This window comes from Odontomachus brunneus, unplaced genomic scaffold, assembly GCF_010583005.1.
Source record: "Odontomachus brunneus isolate Ranch 3 - 2012 unplaced genomic scaffold, Obru_v1 Obru_scaffold_008, whole genome shotgun sequence".
NCBI lineage: Eukaryota > Metazoa > Arthropoda > Insecta > Hymenoptera > Formicidae > Odontomachus > Odontomachus brunneus.
In genome coordinates this window covers 2,017,464-2,032,955 of record NW_022639458.1, presented here as the reverse complement: position 1 = coordinate 2,032,955, position 15,492 = coordinate 2,017,464, and the positions used below count along the sequence as shown (strand labels likewise).

General features: G+C 40.7%; 1 protein-coding gene across 1 annotated transcript in view; it reads right to left on the bottom strand.

The window, feature by feature from the left end:
• Positions 1-7,936: 7,936 nt before the first annotated feature.
• The window catches only part of LOC116854136 (fez family zinc finger protein erm-like), a 32,896-nt gene continuing 25,340 nt past the window's right edge, over positions 7,937-15,492 (bottom strand). Inside the window, exon 2 of the mRNA XM_032835746.1 lies at positions 7,937-11,180. Coding sequence (XP_032691637.1) covers positions 9,986-11,173 — 1,188 coding nt within the window. The 5' untranslated portion in view covers positions 11,174-11,180 and the 3' untranslated portion in view covers positions 7,937-9,985. The remainder of the gene's footprint in view (positions 11,181-15,492) is intronic.

Sequence of the window (15,492 nt, the reverse complement as noted above, 5' to 3'; positions counted from 1 at the left end):
TCGGTTTAATGGGTTTTGGGAATTTTAAATATATATATATAAAAATTGGGACTCAAGGATCGATCTAAGTATGAAAGGTAGATTCGCCGCGTACGTTAATCGAAGAAAAATTTCGATACGTGCGTTTGACATGCTGGACATAATTATCCTCCCACTATCATATTAATATTATATAAAAAAGTAATATTAGTATTTAATAGCACTAAGACATCCGTGCTGTATTCCTTATTTGCCTCTTCAGTTCTTACTGTTTAGTTATTCTAAAAAGGAGCTTTCTATAATTTCTGAAAACATGTGCGTTTATTGTATACCCGAAATGGCGAAACGAATCCTGCACATGCTTATATTTGCGCACGATAATGATCAATAATTACTCACGACTTCTTCCTTCTATAGCCGCGGATATCCGTTGCTTTTCCAATTGTCACTTGACGAGCTATTTCCGGTTCGACGACCTTAGCGTCGACGTTGTCGTCGGTGGTTGGTCGGCGACACGGCAAAGGGGTAGCCAGTTAATTATCCGGCGAAAGTGGACCAAAAAGGGGGATGACGGCGCGCATTCACTGCGATCAGAAGAGCGCGGAGTGTCAAGGAAGAGGCGCGGAGGAACGAAGAAGCGGAACGCGGCGATATGAAAGCCAGGCGGAAAAGAGACTGTGAGAGAGCGAGGTGCTGAAGAAGACGGCGGAAAAGAGGGGGAAGGGGAGGGCAGGGGTAAAAGATACGGCTCATAAACACTTGGAGTGTGACACGCTGGTGTCGAGCACACACATCAAAGCATTGGGGTGCGAGGGGGTGCAATCTCACACCAGCTCGGCCAACTTCGACTCCTCTCGAGATGGCGTCGACGGCGGCGGCGACAGGCAAGGAAAGGCGTTTGTTTGTCACTTTGTTTGATTTCGTATTCACGGAGATAGCTTTCACTTACGCGACACGTACTGAGATTAAACAGATTCGAAAATGTCTTCGACACTCCCGGCGGCCGCCCGCCGACGCGACGTCGTAGTTACGCCCTTTCGAGGACACGCGTGTGACTTAGTGCGTGTGCTCTCGACGATCGCGCTCGTACCCCTTTCTGCTAGCTGCAACCTGACCCAAATCCCGAAATCCTCTTTACACGAAGATATGTGTATGTTTATTTAGAGCGATTTGGGAAACCACTTGTTTCTTTCCTTTCTTTTGGAAAAAAGTATTCCCAGTTACACTTGTGCAACAAGTAAAATTTATAAGGACACCTTCACACGTAAAACAATCAGTTGTCAAACAATAAACGATAAATTACATTGTAAAAAATTTTTTATTAAATGTGATACATTTCACATATTCTAATTTATCTCCTCTAATTTTTGTATTAATTTAACACAACGTAAGTATATTAATAAATAACATAACTTATATGTACACTTTATATATAAAATATGTCAAGACATATGTTGTGTTACTTTAACACTTGGTGACGTTAGTGAATAAGAATTCAATGCAGAATAATCAAAATAACACAACGGCAATGTGTTAAATTAACACTAAAAATTTAACACAAAAATTTCTACACAAGATCCATTTCAACACAAATATAAAATATTTTTTATCGTGCATTATTCATACAGTATAAGACACAGGATATTATTTCTTACGTAGCGCGAATTTTTTCACGTAACTACTTCAAACAGCCAAAAAATTGAATATGGTATGACAAAATACAAGAGATATGGGGTATAAACAGATCGAATAATAAGACAAGACGACAAAAACGACGTCTCCCCTATAGTGAGAGTTTGACGAGTCGCATTTCCATCCGACTACCGTAAGAGAGAGAAGAGCCCGATAATGAGAAAGATGGCTCGTCGAGGCGCATCGATTTTACGAGAGCCAAGAGGTCGGGCCGAATCGATGACACCCTGTGCGCGTGTAAGTATCGAGGTTCGCACCGATAACTCCGAGGGATGAGGAATGTCGCCTTCCACGCTCGTCGTTCCAAGAGGGACGTCATTATAATACGCCGCGTCGCGTATTGCCGCCGCCACCACCCCCTTGTTAGATTCGCATGCGAAAATTCGCGCTCGACCACTTTTCTTACGATTTGCCGTGAACTTTCGACTTTCTCCCGCGCATCGTTCAATTTGTCATTCCGCGGCACAATAAACTATGATTATCAGAATCCGCAAGCTATCTGTTTTGTCGCAGAAGTACGTCATTATGGGGCGCGTTCTCCACTTCCCTCTTAATATAATGTATCGAGAGACGCAAATGGTTCCTTAACGCGACCTCGTTTCAGTCAAATCGTCAACGCTGCACGTTTATTTATTGATTTTTTAAGCATTTCGACGGTTTCTTATCGTTTTGAAGTGTTCATGTACAAAGTTATGCGATTACATAGAAAAAAATACCATTTTATTCCAAAGAAAAGTGATTAATCGGTTCACTTTCCTTCTTTGAAATAATGATTGTTTTTAACCAAGAATCCATATATTACAATGAGATTTAGTTACACATATAGATCCTTGTTGCCGCAATTAACTTTTTTCCATGTAGTCTTAAAAAATACACTACAAGAAATTATCCGATAAAAAAATTAACAAACGGATATTTCCGATCAAAATACCGAATTTTTGAACCCGAAACATCCGATGAGAATATATCGGTTCATAATTTTTTGATCGGTTTATCTGATAAAATGGTATTGAAAAATGATATCGCATCGGAAAGTGATAAGTTATGACATCGAAAATATGATCGGAAGTATTTGATTAAATTTAATCAGATATCCCCTGATTGAAAACTTTGATCGAAAATATTTGTCTGTTAATTTTTTATCAAATAATTTTTCTCATTGTACTGATCATAAATTTAAGAAAAGCTCATCATCATATATTCAAAAGAAGAATTATCTTTTTACAAGAATATTATCAAACTTTACCGAAGAAAAAGTCGATTCTATGTAGTAAGCAAATCGGATTTTTATTTTTATTTAATATTCTTCATTGAAATGTTAAACTTATTAGAATTAAGAATGTATTTTAAGTGAATTTGATGCTTATGATAAATTTATGACAGATTTTCCGAATAAACTTATGAAGTACTTGAAACATTTATTTGGATGCAACATGTTCTGTGAATACATCGGACACAACCGAAGTTCTTAACAGAATTTTTATTTTGATGAAATAAATGAAATATATATTTTCATCAGAATTATCTGTCAAATTAACGCGATCACAAACGATCGAAGATATTTCCTCGAGCATATCGCCGTAGAGAAATCGTGTCTGCCAAGGCGCACAAATAGACGAATTCAGTGCTTCGCGATTCCAGGATTTTCCTCGCGCATTATATTCCACGCAATAAGATCGGCACGCGGTGCGCTTTATTAGCTTGAGAAACGCGAGAGGGTTTGAAGCTCTCACTCGCTCTCTCTCTTTCTCTCCTTTTCATGGGAGAGAGAGGAAGGGGAAGGGGCTAACAAAAGAAAATGGTGTCTCCGTGAAACGGATACGCGATCGTTGAATGCTCGACCGGCTTCTTTATATTCCTCCCGCTAAGTATTCCGCTTAGTCGAATGATTCGGGGTTGAATCGAGTGACTCGACCCCGTCGCGTTTCACGGAGGCGTCGAAGCGTGGATAACGTTCGACCGAGGTACAATGATCGCGAAAAGCAGGGTTAGGCTAGGCGATGCACTAGTGACACCTGATACTACGTAATTAGTGTCAACGGTGCGCCGACGCTGCGTAGCCAGGAAGGTCTATAGGGACGCTGTCAGTATACGAAATTACACCGAGCACGTGCGCACCTGCGTTAAGGTCTCTTTTGCTGCCTCAACAAATAAAGTAAAAGCGCCAATAAGAGCCAGTACGCTGATGAAAGTGCATGAGCTATAATAATCTATATCAGTAATGCAAACAGAAAGTAAACATTTATTTTGTCCTTTGGACCTTCATCAATACTTTTATCTATTCACTACAATTTTTGAAACGAGATATCTCATGTAGACGTAAACATGTTCATAGTAACATCACATATGTACGTTAACATTTATTTATTGTGTGTATTATTCATGTGTGTGTATATGTGTGGAGAAACATTAGGGATATTATTTGGCTAAATTGGTTGTCATAACAAAATATTAATATTATTTTTCGTCCATGTACACAAAAGAAGAAGAGAGAAAGAGTTATACAGACAGCATAATCCTATTTATTATTTCTTTTAGGCGTCTTTTAAACTTTTTTAAAATATCTGTTAGTAATTTGTGTTGACAGATGGACATATATATAAAAACAGAATTATTTAAATGCAACATCTATTTAACTTGAATTTGCATGATTTCTTTTTCTAATAATAGAAAATGCAGTTGTAGCAATCATAATAGTTTTCTCTGTTATTATTAAAGTATAATTTATTCAGTGATATAAAATAAAGATTCTCTTAAGCATAGATCAACGTAAGTACAGTTTCAGCGATGTATAATGCATGTGTCAAATAATCAAATAATCTTAATTATATAATGTTAGGGCATATATGATGTTTGATGTACAATCACACGCGAACGATCTAAACGTATCAAACATGAGATAAACACTCGCATTTCTCATCGAACAATGGCAAATCGATCGGCGAGCGATCATCATCGAAACGCCGCGTCATTGAATCAAGCACACGCTCGCGGCACGCAAAATGATCGCAGCAGGAAGTACTAAATCCCTTCCGCGTGATATCGGGCCGTTCGCAAATGCGGCTCTTAGCCCTCGGGAGCTGTTTCGCGCGATCGTGCCACCCCCGTTAATATCCTTATAATTGGTTAAAACCCGTAACTGATGAGCGAACTGTAAGTTATTATGCGAGTAGACCCTTGGTTCGCCCGACGATGGGGGTTTACGGGATACGGTTCGACACCTCTTCATTACCCTCTTCATCCCTCCATAGAATCGGCGGCGTGTCAATGCGGACGCCTGCATTATGGCGGCCTCCGTATTGTCATTGTATCACGGATCGCCGAGGATCGTCCGCTCCGCTGCAGAATTCGCGCGAATGTACGCTCGAACGGGCTGATATCCGCAAAAATGTGTTCGCTACACATTTCGGTCGCGCTTCGCATAAGATCGGATTTATCGGGCAGGAAATCTACGATGGGTTTGCGGAAATGACAGCACTTGTCGAATTTATTTCCGACATTTCGCGACTTCACCGATAATCACTCATTCGCTTCTCTGTTAATTTTTTTTTTCAACTTTGGTACATGGTAGATGGTTATTTTATATTTATATTTTTGTATATAATTTTACATCGAAATATTAATATTCAAATCGTTCTATGTGAAGTATCGTTCGATTGTAAGTATTAATAATTACTATGAAGTATCAACTCACAAAATTATGATTTTTGAGCTTTTGTTACCAATGGGTAGTCTGTTTCTAAAATAAAAAATCCAAGCCTTATGGGCGTTACAAAGTAATTAAAAAATTAATTTTATTTTTTACTAATTACGTTTTTTACCTATTTTTTTAAGGGTTGAGCTTGTCAATGAATACCATTAAAGAGAAGAAAATTGACTGTGCTCGACTTCTTGAACAAATGCGAAGAACCTCAGTGCTATCTGTACTTTTTGAAATGTATATTAAAATAAATTAATAAAATATTGAAAATATATTAATAAAATAATATAATAATTAATATATTAATATATAATAATAATAAGCAAAATAAATTAATAATATGATAAATTTTTATTTTTTTCAAAATGCACTCTATGTAAGTTGAATCATTTTTATATAACTACGACGAATTGTGAGTATCAATAAATTCTATCAATTGTGAATTGTTATAAGTTATCAATTGCAAGTTAACAACTTACAGATATTATTAAAATTATTCCATAGTATGTCTAATAATAACAATATTGATGTGCGATAAGCAATAGTTGAATCTGAATTTTCGATTCTTTTTTAAAATGATGTCTTCCTAAACAGCAATGCAAGCGTTTTAAAATCGAGTGCTTTCCGGACGTCGCAACAGCGGTTTCGAGCGATTTTACGGTACGCCGAATTTGGCGGTTCGGTTCCTTCCTTCGCAGGGCAAAATTCCAAAACCGGAATCGCGGTAGAGCGAGCCAACTTAAAAGACGACCGACGCGCTTACCTTACGATCTACCCTTCGGGAAAGATGTATTCGTACGACTTCGTTGATTCAGGATGGTCGCAATAGAAGCAAGAAGCCGGCAACTCAAGAAGTAGAGCTCCATGGGCTCCAGGTGTTAATAATCCGCCTTTAATTGTGCCCCTCCGGCGCAGATAATTCCCATTAAACGCCAGTAAATACTTGTTTGTATACAAGTCCCCCGCTGCGTGACCGGGACTCTTTGACACCTCTCCTAAGAAGAGCCGAAACTTCCTGCCGTCGTTCGGAGAAGTTGTATTCGCTATTCCTTTCGGCAAGTTCTACAGCGACGAACGATTATTCGATTCGCTTCTAACGACAAAATTGTCGTTAGGAACGAACGATGATGCGGAAAAACCTGCTGTTAAATTAAAATGAATGTAACCTAATGCGCTCGTTTTCTCCCTTCAGTTTCTTCATCACGAGACTGTAACAGAGATCGTAGTACCTCTATGTGCATGAAGCCGATCAGATGTGTTCAATATCCGTATCATCAAATCCAGATGCATTACTGAGATACGGCGCGTCGCGTATCGACCGCGAAAGTATTTCAATGACGGACCGTGTTACATCGCAAACACCAGGGATTCCTCGTTGACACGTAGCTCGAACGACATTCTATGGAAGGCCTGATCCCGTAACGACCGATAGTATTTGATAAGAGACAGGGTGGCCTCGATGGTTGGATGAGCTCGGATTTAATGGATGGAGGACAGATTCTGCAGATACATCAGAGGACCGGCACGATATCTCGCGCAAACATCAGGACAGAAGCACGTTGCCCTCTCTCCCCCTCTCTCTCTCTCTTTATCCCCCTCTTCCTCTCCCTCTCTGACCCTCCTCGACGCACTCCGAGCTCAGCACCCTTCGACGCCAACCCCTGACTCACCTCCCACCCTTTCACGCAGCTTCTATCTTCCTTGGTTGCACTTTCAATCTCTGTTTCGCTCTAAATCACGGTATCTGTCTCCCTCCCTCCTTCTCTCTTTTCTCTCTCTCTCTCTCTCAATCTCCCTTCTTCTCACTCGCTCAGCCTCTGCTTCGTATGAGAGGATCACATCATCTCTAATGGTGGATGATGCGATGTATTTCCTTTGTCTCTCCTATTTCAACATTCTCCGTTGGTCGCGACTGGCTCGTCCTCGGTAACATCGATTCCTCATTCTCTCCATCTCTTTCTCGCTCTCTCGCGATTGTAGAAGATGGGATATCGAGCTAGACGGTGTGCTTAAGGGGCGGTTCTCGCTCGGCTGCAGTTAGATTAGGGATCGTTCGGATGATGTGCTCCGAAGATTAGCGCATATACACCCTCGTTACGTACATTACACCGAGGGTTAAGCCTTTTTCCCGCGTAATCGATACGCTATTTTATGAAGCTCTTTCGCGATGAACACGTTCCACCTCTCACACGTACCGGATACGTTTCGGAGTAATTTAGGACTACCAGCTAAATCGATGGAATTTCATTACGTTCCCTCTCATTGGGAGTTATTGAGTAAAAATACCAAAATTTCCCGACCTACCATAGGAGGATAGGAGGTAACCGGAAGATTAAAAATTTTGCGGATTTTTTAATCGGACACAGATATACGTAAAGAAAAAAAATAATTTTAAATAAGTAATTTCCAAGTTATCCCTTTTCTTGCTCTTGGAAATTACAAATTTCGAAAATGTGCTTTTTAATGATATAGCTGATTAATGAGCTCTGTGAACATAATGTTGTATCGTGAAGTCGATTCTGGAAGGACAAGTTCTGGAAAAGAAACAAAATGGCGATTCGCTGGTATCGATAAATTTATTGCATCGGATTGACTCATATTTACAACAGGGACACATACATATGCATTTTCATCTACTCTACCGATTATCTACATATATAATCTTTCGTCTTTAGTTATGCTTGATTATTTCCACCGCGATTAATTGCCACTTATCTAGCTCGCACAATACACATACGTAGACAAGAGTCCATTATGTTTTTCTCCGTCAAAATAAATGTTCAACGTAATGTGAAACAAACCATTCTTTCGTTGTAAACAATCAATTTTGCCTCGTAACGCGGTGCGTGTTTTGAAATTTGTTTTACATACGACGGAAGGAATAATGTTTAGGTTGCTCTTTTAGCCATAAGATGTAAATAAAAATGCATAAATAGATAGACACTTGTTTCAATATAATAATAATAATAATTCTTATAAACTTTCTTGATTCTATTGCAAAGCGCGCGCGCTCTTAATGATCGTAGTCGCATTAGTCACGATGATCATGATTTAGCTATAATAATTACAATAATAATGATAATAGTGACCAACATTTCATTTGCTATCTATATGATTCACTTAAAGCTACTATCACACCGATTTATACATTTGCCTAAATGTAAATAGATATGCGGTCAATGTGTAAGATCGCTCCGTACATCCACATACTCCTTATTTGTAATTTTGCGATACAAAATCTTCTTTAATCTTCGTGTTCGATTATGTGTATCTATCTTGTTCCAATGAAATAGAAATCCTTATAATGCAGTCTTATTTAACCACGAGGATACGCAATTGTTTCTTTACGTGCCGACATATTAGAGATGTACAAATTTGTCAATTCATCCAATCTTTGATATATATCACCGGTATTTCTGAGGAAAATATAAAGTTAACTCTCTTTATTACGCGTAAATGATTATTAAGAAATAAGAAAAAAAGTTTCGCAATTTCTTCCATGAAAACGTATATTCGTGCCGAATTTTTACTTGCGCCAAATGACGAAACAATTAACACATAATGGAACTCGACGGCGAGTATTTTCTCTTTGAGATCTGGACGAATTTTTGATAAGTCTTTCGGACGATGTTATCGTACTCTCATGGCTCTCCATCAGTCTCTGTATTGAGACGATCCTAATTACAGATCACTTTGCTAATAACTCCCTCGTTCCTCTCCACCGTTACGCGCATAATGTATTTGCTTTTGCACATACAAATATTTACAAATATTTACATATATGATTAATTAGCCCGCAGGAGTCCATTGATGCAGCCATCAACGCCCGAAAATCAATCATTAAAACCCTTCGCGATTGGCCAAGGGACTAATAGGGCATCTATGTCTTGTTGGTTTACCTCCCAACGTGCTCGATTCAGTTCACGCGGCAAATTATTTCATATCAGATACGTCTAGTATATATTCCGCAGTTTGACCTCGTATATTGATCGAAAGTATCTCATTTGAATTGTTGCAACGCCTACCATCGAGCGTTAGACTGCAGTATAATCTGATGATAAAATGTAATACAAGTTTAGTCAAGAATTCTTCTTTTCGACTGCGAAATGGGGAATATTATGAAAATGATCTGAAAAAATAAATTCTATAAACCTCGATCTCTCGATTTGATGCATTATAAAAATAGAGAACCGCGGGAGCGCTGTTTTTTCAACATATCAAAGTAAGAAAATCGAGCGGCAATTTCATTCGCGTCATTCGTCACTTGTGTTTCGTTCATAACAAGCGATTGAGTCTTCGCAACATCGGTGAACTACTGACTGCTGGACTCTTTCCTCGTAAGCGAACTGTAAACAACAATCTTTCTTTTATTTTTGAATTTTCCACGAACTTACATTTTTATTCGTCGAACATTATATCGTGTATTTCTTTAAAACGCGTCGTAAATCCCTCGCCTCTTGACCGCGATAAAGTTCTTTCCGAATAATAACTCGAAAGTGTGCGTCTACTTCACTTGGAAGTTTGCGCCAACTGACCCATGTCAGCCGAGTAGCAAGGTGAACCGAGAATAAGCGGGTACTGAGTCTTCCTGGAATAGTGTATGTTCTCGTTCTGTCACAACATTTTGCTGAGAGAGTGATAACTGGTAGACCCAGGAGGGGGGAGTATGAATGGACTGACGATGGAGTGCTCGGGCCCATGGTATACCGACGAGTAGCCCGATTGTTGGTTGTGACTCTGGCCCGAAGCGTCCAGTCCATTGAGCACTGGCGAGCCTGTGTCGTGCAGCTTCCTCATGTGTTTCTTGAGATCGAAGTTCCTGCAGAAGCCCTTACCGCAGATTTTGCAGGAGAACGGCTTCTTGTCGTTGTGCGTGTGCATGTGAAAAGTCAGATTGTAGATCTGGTGAAAGGCTTTGTTGCAGATGTTGCACTTGTACGCCTTCTCGCCGCTGTGCGTCAACTTGTGATTTTTGTAGTTGCCCTTCTGGTGAAAACCCTTGCCACAGAACTCGCAAACGAACGGCTTGAAGTTTGCGTGGATGCGCGTGTGAGTGTTCAAGGTGGAGCTCCGGTTGAAGGCCTTGCCGCAGGTCACGCATTTGTGTGGCTTCTCGGCGGTGTGGATGATCTTGTGTCTACAGAGAGTGCTCGCCTGTCGGAAACCCTTACCGCAGATCTTGCAGACGAACGGCCGGGCGCCCGTGTGTACCGGCATGTGTCTCGTCAGGTTGTAGTGCGCGTTAAACACCTTGCCGCATTCCGGGCAAGTGAAGGTCTTCTGCTTGTTCGTGGTGCCCAGGTCGCTCCGCGGCGCTGGACTCTTCTTGCCGCGCTGGTTCTCCGGCGACATGCTCGCCAAGCTCAGCCGCGAGGAGGCCTCTTGGATTGCCGTAGGGGGTGGTGAGCTCTGTGTGACTGACGGTGTTGAGGCCGGAGGACCCGGAAAGGCCCTTAATAATGGACTCGGATAATACAATGGGTAATACTTGGACAATACGGGATAATGCTGGAGCAGATCTTGATGCCTCAACGTCGGCACGTATTTCTCGAACGCCGATTTCAGGTGCGCCGAGTACGATGGCGAGGTAATGTTCGGTGGTTGTTGCAAGATCGTCGTCGTCGTCGGCGGTGGCGGCGGCGGCACCGAATTATTCTGCTCGGTTAGTCGCTTGTCCGGCTCCATGATCTTCGCGATGGAGAAGGTCAGATTTCGGCAGGGTGTTGGAGTGGTCACCCTCTCGGGCGGCAGGCTGGTCGGTGTCTCGGTCGCCATTGTGCTGCCTGTCGCGAATGGTTGCATGGTAGGCCTGCAACGAAAATACTGACCGTCAGATAGTGTTTCCCGGCGCGTCGGGATTTTCATGGTCGAGGGTGAACCGTAGAAAGGGGCTTGGAAGAACACTCCCCGGTACTTAACACCGCCCACCGGCTGATTTCTACCGCGATTTCAACGCCCCGTCTCTCAACGCAAGAGAAATGTTCTTTGTTTGGGATTCCGTGAGAGATTCTTTTGTTATATATATATATATATATATATATATATATATATATATAGTTTTATTTTCTTATTTTCTTCTATTAACAAATAAAAATTTCTGCAGGATTAGTATGGAAAGATAAACGTTAGTAATAATTAAGTATAACTTTATTTATATTTTAAATTTAATTTTTAATATTAAATATTATTCCTTTTTCTGAAATAATTACATGAGTGATTAATGATAATAATAATGTAAGTGCATTTGGTTTATTTTAATTCTGTTTTAAGACTTGGGTTTACAATTCAAAATGACTTCGAAATAACTCACGAATAAGATTTAATAGTACTGAGAAATTATTCAAGATATGCATTAATCAACTCATTTTTTATCATTGATAATGCATTCGGTATGCACGTGGCTTTACTAGCAGTTCGGAAGAGATATGAAAATTATAGCGATAAATTTGATAACTGCTTCGAGGGCTGCTGGTAATTTTCCCTTCGCAGGCTCTACATTAGTGTTTTAGCACACATCGACGGAACCCACATGCCAGTAAATCTGAGCGAAACATGTGGTACCTCTATTACATCCACTCAGTTGGACCTCGAGTTCATATAGAAGGAACACCGCATAGTGAGCGACGAGGGTTGCTAAACGTTGGCTTTTAACAAGGAAACGTGTCTATTTTTGCTTTATTTTCTGAACGCAGTCAATATTTCGTCATTTCACGTATTATCTGTACGTAAATATAATCTTTTTCATAAATTTCATGAAGAATATAATCAATAATATCAGTGAATAATCGCGCGTGATCTTATTTACCAATTTTTCTAATTAATAATTAAAAATTTTACTTGGTTATTTGCGAAATAGTAGAGATATTTTGTGTTCAGTTTAATGAATTCTACCTGCACAGAACAGATATGTCATGAATTGTCCGATACTCCAATATACTTCAGTAGCGATTCATCCGCAATATGTAGTATAAGTTGAAACATTGTCAGTACATTTCAGATATTTACTAGCAAGATAAATTACACCGAATAGGATATATATACGCAATTTAAACGTATATTTATGCGCGACAGATGTACATGCGAGCCAACCATTAAGCATATGCAGTGCGGGAACGGCGAATGAATGGCGGAACTGAATGAGACGCGAAATGGTCAGCACAGTTGAAGAGCAAGCTTCCCCGAGGTATCACGGAAGGTTTGCACGTCGAAAAGTAGAAATGTTTGCTCCGCGGAATGGCGTTATGTTTGGACTTGGAATGACGGCTAGAATTGGATGGGAGCTCGTTGACAATCTCACGAAATACCGGCTGCTGGATTCGCGACGGCCGCTGAATCTTGATTCAAGATTCATGATAGGATGAGTCTGGCTGAAATAAGCTCGCGCAGTCAGAAACGCATCCGCCATTAACTGTTAAACGAGAAGAAGAGAGACCTCGTCACTTTGTTTCCGTTAATAAGATAGAACTAACATCAGCGTTTGAATACGATTTTTCACGGAATCAATTTAATTCGCCTTAATCGCCCAGTAACTTCTTTTGTCACAACGTGCTATAATACGACTGCTATCTGTCCTCAGGTTCTCCCTTGCTGTAAACTTTTCCGAAAAGCTCAAAAGAGCGAACTTTACTGGATAAAACATGACGCAGTGGCCTTTCGCAAGCCCCGCCCAATGTCGGCTACCTCTCGATTGTCCCTCGGCCAAAGGCAGCCCTAATAACCAGGAGAACACGGTAGGAAAAGCTACCCCTGGTGTGAGAAGCGAGACTCGAGAAGGGAAAACGACCTTCGTCGCACACCCCGAAACGCCCCTGCGGCCTATAGAAAAGCGCCCACGACGACGTAGACAACGCGTCGCTCCGTGACGTAGCGACGCCAACTTCAGCGCCATAGAAGGGCGCAACTGTCGGCCGAAGTGTACCGCCGACAAAGGATCACGATTATATATCGCGGAGGCTCTCGGCGCCCTTCGAGGTGAGCTCGAAGCAGCCGTCGTCTCTCGCGCCACTTTGCGTTCCCGTTGTTCGTCACGCTTTTCTCTGTTCTTCTTCCTCTATATCGGGTTTACCCTTCATTCAACATCTTAAATTCTGATCAGACTATAACATACTTTTTTTAAGTTTGCAACTTGTGTTCGTCTATACACGTCGATTTGATGAAATTTAGATGTACAATAGATACTTCTATTCCATAACTTCCCGTCTTTATAATTAATCTTCTTTTTAAATTTTATGTGTGTTTTTGTTTCTATTTGCATCTTTCGTACGCGCTAACTCTTATTATTTCTTTTTACTTCTCCCGGTAAATGCCTCTCACGCGTATTTTCCGTCCTGCTATTTTCCTTTTTCTCCCGCACTCTGTTCTCACTTCTCTTCTCTTTCATCGCTTCACGTACATTATCTTCTTCGTTACTCCAACACACACACACACACACACACACACACACACACACACACACACACACACACGCACGCACGCACACACGCACGCACGCACGCACGCACGCACGCACGCACGCACGCACGCACGCACGCACGCACGCACGCACGCACGCACGCACGCACGCACGCGCACACACACACATACATATAATCCTTAGCTCTCTTCTCACACTCTTCTCATTCACACGCTTCTCCCTCCACTATCCTCATCCTCCCTCACACATCCTCTTTCTCATTCTCACGCTTTTCCCTCCATCTCTTTCGCCCTGTCTCCTGCCCCTCTTTTGCATTCTCTCTCGCACCGTTCCCTCCGATTCCTTCTCACACATTACCTAAAGCTATACTTCATCCTTCTCTTCGGTATCGCGTCAATCCATCTCTTCTTCCAGTTCCCCACTTCTCGTTTTACTTCACTGTCGACAGAGACAGACTGAGTCGCTGCCGACGGAGGGGATGAACGAGAACAGATTGGTGGAGGCTACGATCGGTCGCACAAGGGTGCAAGAAGCGAGGGGTGGCGAACCGTATGTAGTGGGGGCCAGCATTGTTACAGTACTTAACGAGCGGCCGTGGCAATCAGTATCGTTCCCCGCTGCCGAGACTCGCGGCACCCGGCAATTCTACCAATTTATATCAATCCCGATCGAAGCATGGCCGACACGCACCCAGGGACCATTTTGTTTCTTTAATGCCACTCGATCTCATCGACGACGCGTCCCACGCGATCGCAAACGCGGTCATTTGCTCCTTTCAGAGTCTGATGTACTTTTGCGAATTACTCACTTCACAAAATTAAATTTTGAGGAAAAAGATTCGCGTTTTACTAAACGATTTCTTGTAAAGTGTTAAAACGCAAAGCAAATTTTCAATAAGATGCATACTGGTTAAATTATCATGTTTATTTATACGTACTGAGATAGAAACAGTTTATGAAATTTATGTTGTCAAATCTAATAATAACACTTAAATACCCATGTCGGGTATTACGCGAGTATCCACGTGTGATTAGTGTATATTTTGTCGTAAAACAACCACTTGCGCACTTTTTATAAAATAAAACTGCAGCAAGTTTTTTTTCACTACTGAGAACTATCTTACTCTAAATTAGTAGAGCTCTAGATTTACAGAGAAACGTTATTGAAAAATTTTATTTCATTGGCTGAATCATAAATCCTAAACGTTATATTGTTTCCGTAACGATTAAGAAGCTTATACTATTCCGGTAAATTGTGATATTTTTTAAATATTTTTAGTACATCATGACGTAATAAAGCACTTTTTTATGTGCAGAATTATAACACCAAGCCATAAATTTAAGCTAATCATGAAGTGAATATTAGATTAATCACTGAGATTAATTTTATATATAACTGTACATACAAAATAGCGACTCTCAATATATCGCATCTTAATGTCGCCTCTTTGTAAATCTATGGCTCTGGAAATTAGTTATTATAAAAATCAATAATAGAATAGCAATTATTAGTATTAATTTCAGGTGCCCAAATGTCTGGGCATATAAAGGTTATACTGACACCGGTCGAAACAAGGGTAAAATCCTAAAATTTTCAAATGCCTTGGCAGCTAAAAACATATATTGTACAATAGAATAAAAGTTTAACAATATTCCATTATTCACAGCTTGCGAACAGGTGTGCACAATCGAGATAAAAATGTTTCAGT